Source organism: Pinus tabuliformis, chromosome 3_2 (assembly GCF_031772625.1).
Source record: "Pinus tabuliformis cultivar Carrire ecotype Pingquan chromosome 3_2, CPIR1, whole genome shotgun sequence".
Classification (NCBI taxonomy): domain Eukaryota; kingdom Viridiplantae; phylum Streptophyta; class Pinopsida; order Pinales; family Pinaceae; genus Pinus; species Pinus tabuliformis.
Window position 1 is genome coordinate 1,143,006,722 of NC_142302.1, and position 7,243 is coordinate 1,143,013,964.

At 35.4% G+C, this 7,243-nt stretch overlaps 1 protein-coding gene across 1 annotated transcript in view; it reads left to right on the forward strand.

Annotated features, from left to right (window-relative positions):
- Nucleotides 1-5,948, forward strand: part of LOC149184760 ((1S)-1,7-diacetoxy-luvungin A aldo-keto reductase-like) — an 86,855-nt gene extending 80,907 nt beyond the window's left edge. Inside the window, exons 6-9 of the mRNA XM_089417690.1 lie at nucleotides 322-497; nucleotides 830-1,073; nucleotides 1,179-1,358; nucleotides 5,476-5,948. Coding sequence (XP_089273816.1) covers nucleotides 322-497; nucleotides 830-1,073; nucleotides 1,179-1,358; nucleotides 5,476-5,703 — 828 coding nt within the window. The 3' untranslated portion in view covers nucleotides 5,704-5,948. The remainder of the gene's footprint in view (nucleotides 1-321; nucleotides 498-829; nucleotides 1,074-1,178; nucleotides 1,359-5,475) is intronic.
- Nucleotides 5,949-7,243: the final 1,295 nt, after the last annotated feature.

Below are 7,243 nucleotides of genomic sequence, written 5' to 3' on the forward strand. Positions count from 1 at the left end.
TGGGTTTGTGTTAATTTGATACTATGATCCAATTGCAGCATATTATGCAAAATCCAGCTTTCCAACCGTGCATATTAGTCAAAATGTATATATGGTAACAAAATATTATAACAAAACTTAATCTATATATGTAAAACTCGAGCTTCCTAATGTCCCAGTTTAGAATGATTCATGGCAGTTAAATTTTTAACGAAACTTACTGTGAATATCAGATCAGGCCCTGGTTTGGATGGATGGATCAATGCTAATTGGATATTATAATCAAACTACAGCTATAGATATGCAATTTAGCAAGGAGACTGAAATTATTTGTACTGGCAGGTGGGTTACAGGCACTTTGACACAGCTAGCATATACAGGTCAGAATGTCCCTTGGGAGATGCTCTAAAGGATGCCTTTTTGAAGGGCTTAGTGGCACGGGAGGAGGTTTTTGTGACCACAAAACTGTGGTGTGGAGATTTCGATGATCCTGTATCTGCATTGAGGACGAGCTTAAAGTCTGCGCATCTTGTTCCCTTTTTGAATTTATGTATTTATTTATTTATAAATTGTCCTTTCGTTAGAGAAGTTGGCTTAAGGGTATCTATTCTGTCAAAATTACCCAAAATGACATTTGTCTTGATATCTTGCTTATCTCAAGATAGCAGATAGCACACGATTGATCACATTAACACGACAGCATGTTTTTGGGGATTGAACATGATCTCTAGGAAAAAATACCACTAGATTTGCCACGTGATCATAACTCACCTTGCTCCCATTCTTAAAATTTAATTGTTTTTATATCTTCTGTTTTATTTCTTTTGTTGATCAAGTGACCTGCATGCAGGAATTTGCAGCTGGATTATGTGGATTTGTACCTTATCCACTGGCCCGTAAGGTTGAGAAAGGAAGCCTCCTTTCCAATCCCCAAGGAGGAAGACTTTTTGCCCTTAGATCTTGAGTCTGTATGGCAAGGAATGGAACAATGTGTTCATCTGGGGCTCACAAAAGCCATTGGCGTGAGCAACTTCTCTTCTAAGAAGATTGGGGATCTGTTGAGCCATGCCAAGATTCCACCTGCTGTCAATCAGGTAAATTTCTACTGTTTTGAGCCCACGGCTGGCAATGTTAGCATGTGATATTTGATTTTGTTTGCTCTCAAAATTGGATTTTTCATGGGGAGACAACTTTAACAGGTGGAGATGCATCCACTATGGCAACAACAAAAGTTGAGAGATTATTGCAGCAAGGTGAACATTCACGTGAGTGCATGGTCTCCTCTTGGAGGCCCCCCTAAAGCACAGGGTTCAAATGGTGTTATTGATAACCCTGTTATTAAAGAGATCGCTGAAAAATATGGAAAAACTACTCCTCAGGTATGTATATAGCATGCTTTTGTTTTTTTAAACTGGGGAAGCTTAGGGCTTCAACATAACTCCATAACTCCATGCTTATTAAGCTTTTGTTTCATCAGAAAAGCATAGTTTGATTGCTTTAAATAATTGAATTTGAAAAAATTGGTTTTTCAGACATTTGCTTGCAGAGGGCCACTTCAAACGTGTAGGTTAATCAGGCTGATTCTATTTCCTGGAAATGCATAAATCTGTATTTTATTTCTGGAATCCATTAAGGAGTTATTTTATGTCAAATAATTGAATTTGAAAATTGCATTTCCAGACAATTGCTTGCAGAGGGCCACTTCAAACATTTAGGTTAATCAGGCTAATTCAATTTCCTGGAAATACATAGACCTGTATTTTAATTCTGTAATCCATTAAGGAGTTCTTTTATGTCAAAATATGTCTTTTTGTGCTGTTTGGGAAAATGGATGTGATATTTCTTTACTAAACAATATAGAAACATGATACATCAAGATGCCTTTAGACAAGAGGTAGAACCTACTACATCAAGATGCCTCTAGACAAGAGGTAGAACCTAACACATGTTAGTAGCATGAGAGACTTGTCTCATGCTACTTGAAAGTCTTGAAAGTACATGACCCCACTCTTATAGACATCTCTGCGATAGTAGTAAGGGTTATGTACCTTTTTCTTGAAAGTACATGACCCCACTCTTATAGTCTCTGCAATTGCTTTTTATCAGATACAATGTAGGTTGAAACTGTGTTAGTCTGAAGTATGATCTAAAACTGCTTAAACTAATATGATCTAAAACTGCTTAAACTGCTTCAGATTGCATGTTTATTAAGCTTTTGTTTCATACAAAAAGCATAGATTGATTGGCTTAAATAATTGAATTTGAAAATTGGTTTTCCAGACAATTGCTTGCAGGGTGATGGCAGAGTGCCACAATGGAAGCTACACACAAACCAAATGATACAGCTGCAAACAAAACAACTGAAACAAATAATATAATATTTAGAACTCACAATTTTACTCATTAAAGAGCTTGGGATCTTTGCCCCTTCTTTCTTGGCCCAACAAATGCATTGCACTCCTACTTATACTTGGAGACTTAGAGACTTAGAGAAGGAGAGGTCTAGAATTCTCAAGAGATAATTCCTCTCCTAGAATTCTGGAAGAAGTTGAGAAAAATTCATTTTTTAAGAATCTATAATTCCTCTCCTAGAATTCTGGAAGAAGTTGAGAAAAATTCATTTTTTAAGAATCTATCATAACTATTTTCCTAAATAAAACAGTTCTTTTTCTTTTTCATTTTTTTTTCCATATCGTTTCTAGACTTCTTACATAGTTTAGTATTTTTTTAAAATCTACAAAATCTAGAATTCTCTAAAACTTCTTAGATTTAAATCCGGCATCACAGGCCCCTAAGAACATGTAGGTTAATCAGGTTAATTCAATTTCGTGGAAATACATAAACCTGTATTTTTATTCAATTTCCTGGAAATACATAAATCTGTATTTTAACTCTGAAATCCGTTAAGGAATTTTTTATGTCAAAATGTCTTTTTGTGTTGTTTGGGAAAATTTATGTAATATTTCATTACTGAACAATATAGAAGGAAGCATGAAGCATGATCCATCAAGATGCCTCCCTCTGTTATAGTCTCTGCTATAGTAGTAAGGGTATTTGCTTTTTAGCAGATACTATTTATGTTGAAACTGCTTAAACTGCATCCGATTGCATGCTTATTATGCTTATTAAGTTCTTTTTTCATAAAAAAAACATAGTTTGATTGCCTTAAATAATTGACTTTGAAAATTGGTTTTTCAGACAATTGCTTGCAGGGCCACTTCGAACATGTAGGTTAATGGGCTAGTTCAATTTTCTGGAAAATTATAAATCTGTATTTTAATTCTGGAACCCGTTAAGGAGTTCTTCTATGTCGAAATATGTCTTTTTGTGTTGTTTGGGAAAATGCCTGTAATATTTCTTTACTAAATATTATAGAAGCCTGAAGCATGATACATCAAGATGCCTCCTCAGTGTTAGTATCTTGTTTCATCCTACTTGAAAGTACATGATATCACTGTCATAGTCTCTATGATAGTTTTAAGGGTTATTTGCTTTTTTTGCGGATACTAGGTTGACCACTAGGTTGACCGTTGAAACTGTATGCTAGGACTGAAGTATGATCTAAAGAACTGCTTAAAACTGTTTCTGGTTGGTTAACAGCTTGTCATTCTCAGACATAGAGAAAGAAATAGGTAACATTTTAAAACCCAAAGGGATTTGGCAAGAGTGAAAGTCTGCACCCCAATGGGTTATTTCAGGTTCAGGTGGTCAGGTTTTGTTTGCACACAATTTTCAGGTTTAAGTGGTCAGGTTTTGTTTGCACACAATAATGTAGTTGCATGTTGGGGACTTCAAATTGTATCAACAGAGGCTAAGCCGGTAACTTTGAATTTCAAAACCCAAAGGGATTTGGCAAGAGTGAAGGTCTGTGTCCCAATGGGTTATTTCAGGTTTGGGCGGTCAGGTTTTGTTTGCACACAATTTTCAAGTTCAAGTGGTCAGGTTTTGTTTGCACACAATTTTCAGGTTTAAGTGGCCAGGTTTTGTTTGCATACAATTTTCAGGTTCAAGTGGTCAGGTTTTGTTTGCACACAATAATGTAATTGCACGTTGGGGACTTCAAATTGTATCAACGGAGGCTAAGCGGGTAAATTTGAATATTGTAACTTTGAGTATTGTAGACTTTTTCATTTTTTTGGGAAAAAAAGGTAAGAATAATGAATGGGGTTTTGGTTGGTTGGTAAAGTGAAATGTTACCAATTTTCCACCACGTTCAAATTCCAAATTCCACTAGAGACATGTTTACCTTTTGTGGACTGATATGCCTGGTTAAAAGGACTATTTATTGCACTTGAGACTAGGCGCAAGTCCTGCCTGACGTTGGTGGACTGATATGCCTGGTTAAATGGCGTCCTGCGTGACTTTGGTTGGATAGATTCATGGGTTCTTTACAGAAATAACCCTCTCATCACATAGGCAAGTAGGGAAAGCATGCCTATAGTCAATCCTCCTTTTGGCTTCAACCTCGAGAGAGTCTACATCATTCATATACATATTCATCTTGACTAAGAGCCATAAACCAACTGTGGTCTGAAAGTTGTTAGTTTTCTCCCACATGGACCTGGTCAGTTGCCTCGTTAAACATTGCTCGACATCATATTTTCCGTAAGAAGGAAATGCGTGACAATTTGATCAGGTCTACAACCTCCTTCCAGATCGAATCATATATATTTATCCGTCAAAAGGATTCCCTTTCCAATAAAGGGGAGGAACGAACGAATAATACTGTACCCAACAGCAGTCCAGCTCCAAAAAGCGCTAGCAATACTGTAGTTTCACATAACATGCTCATCCATTTCTGCTTTATGGCAAACGACACAATGTCCATCGGTAATGCCTGTAGTCAATCATTGACCGCCACTGTCATGAAAAAGTTACTATTATGTCAAAATATGTTTTACCTAAATTGAATTCAATTTTGCTGAACTGTGAAGATGCTCACAAACTTCTTTAAGAAAATTACTAGGATGACTTGTAGTTTATTTTGACTGAAAAAGCATAATGGAAGTTAATAATTTCCACCTGTGTCAAGCGGTAGCAAGAATAATTTGTTTGAAATTGGGAAGATTTAATGTTTGGTATTAATTTGTATTTAATGTTTCATACAGCTTGAGTGGCCCTAGCCCTAATGTAGTGGTTATGAGTATTTAATGTTTGAAATTTGTTGAGTGGCCTTAGCCTTAATTTAGTGATACAGTGGTTATGAGTATGTGTCAAAGGTAAGAGGTCAAAGGTTCAAATTCAGAGGGTAGAGTATATACACCTAGATTTTGGCAATTAAATTGCGGCAGAGGCAGACTCTTTGTCTCATAAACAAGGAGTTTCACACACCAAGTTGGTGTTTGACTTCACTTTAATTTTAAAATTAGATTATTATTATTATGAGGAGGTGGTTTCCATGGTTGATTTTTATGAGTAGAAATTTTGTTATTGCTTGATAAAATTACTCTTGGGACAGTGTGTCTATTAGAATTTGAATGGGATACTGCTTTGCAGGTTATATTGAGGTGGGGTTTGGAACAGGGAGTAAGTGTGTTGCCAAAAAGCTACAACAAAGGGAGAATAACTCAGAATTTTCAGGTATTTGACTGGTCTTTAACTGCAGAAGATCATTCAAAAATCAGCAGACTGGAACAGAAGAAGGCCAATAGGGCACAGGAAATGATTAACTCTACCACCAGCCCTTACAAATCTGTTGAAGAATTGTGGGATGGAGAGATCTAACAAGATAATTAGTATACTGAGTGTTATTTGATTCATCTATACTATGGAGGAAGATATTTTTAACCTCAAACTAAAAGATGTTAAATAAGTTAATGCGCATATAGAGGATATTATTCTGTGTGTTCCAAAACCATATGAAGGATAACTAGCATTGAAAATCTGGAGATCTCAGTGTATGGCTGTTTATTTGTGTACTATTTATAACTTATGCACTCAATAGCCACTAAAGCAGGTCGTGTTTTCCATTCTTTTCCCATTCTATTACTAAAATATCTAGTGCATTGCATGCCTGATTGAATGGGAATGATGAAGAAGATGAAGAATATTTGCTTAGGTAATTAGCTATTCCCCTTCTCTGCTGATGGATTATATTAAAGCTGCGATATATCCTTTGGGATCTAATCTTGCAAGCAGTTTATCTTTGTACTATTACATGATTTTATGCTTGTCGGTGACAGACTTTATAGGTATATCATAAGTTCCTTAGATATCTCTGTTTTTTTTACTAGTTCAGAACCTATATTGTTATTTTCTCTGTGTTGCATTATATTTACCATTACATTATATAAGCCACAGACAAACTGTGTACACCACATATTTGAAATGCTTATAGTTGCTTTCTCTGTGTTGCATTATATTTACCATTACATTATATAAGCCACAGACAAACTGTGTACACCACATATTTCAAATGCTTATAGTTGCTGTGCACACATATTTCAAATGCTTATAGGAAAACTATGTATCTCATACATTGAGAATCAGAGCTGGCATGGTGTATGAAAATTAATGCTTTTACACATTACTGATAAGTGTTACCCTATCTATATTGTGCTTGTTTTTGTTTGTTAGAGAAAATCTCGAAGAATTTCTTCTTAACTATAGATCCTCACTTTTTCTTCTCCTTTGCATCAGACACTATCCATATCTAGATGTATTATCTATCCAGAATTTCATCCACAATGGCTTTACTATAAATACTGTTGTCACTAACCATTTTGGGCATGGTTATACTCTTAATCTTGCTATTTATGGTATGCAAGGATACTTTTAAATTTAAAGTAGGAAGATGTACAGCTGTAACTTCAAACTTTCCTATTGAGCGAACTAGAAAGTGCTTTAGCATTTAATTATTATTTCTGTTACCTTGTATTTAATTGATCTCTATGATGGAAAAATTATCATTAGACAGTGCCTTAGTTGTGATATTATATCACAGAATTTCAGTTCATTTTGATCCTCAGCTATCTTCTCTGTGTTGAAATAATACTACTGGTTTCAGTTTGTTTTATCCTTCCATGAAATCAAGGATGCCGAATATAGCTTTGCAAATTTAATTGTCACAATGCAATTGAATTAGGCCTCACTGATTTTCACGCTTATTTCTAAGCAACATTTTAAGCCAGATGGCTTTCGAAGTGGCATGGCACAGGCATACATCATATATTTTGTTTAAGTCCTTGACAGTGGAAGGATAGGTTTGTATCTAATTATTCCTTTCCTTACAGTGAATAGTAGCCCATAGTGTATCCTTCTTTTT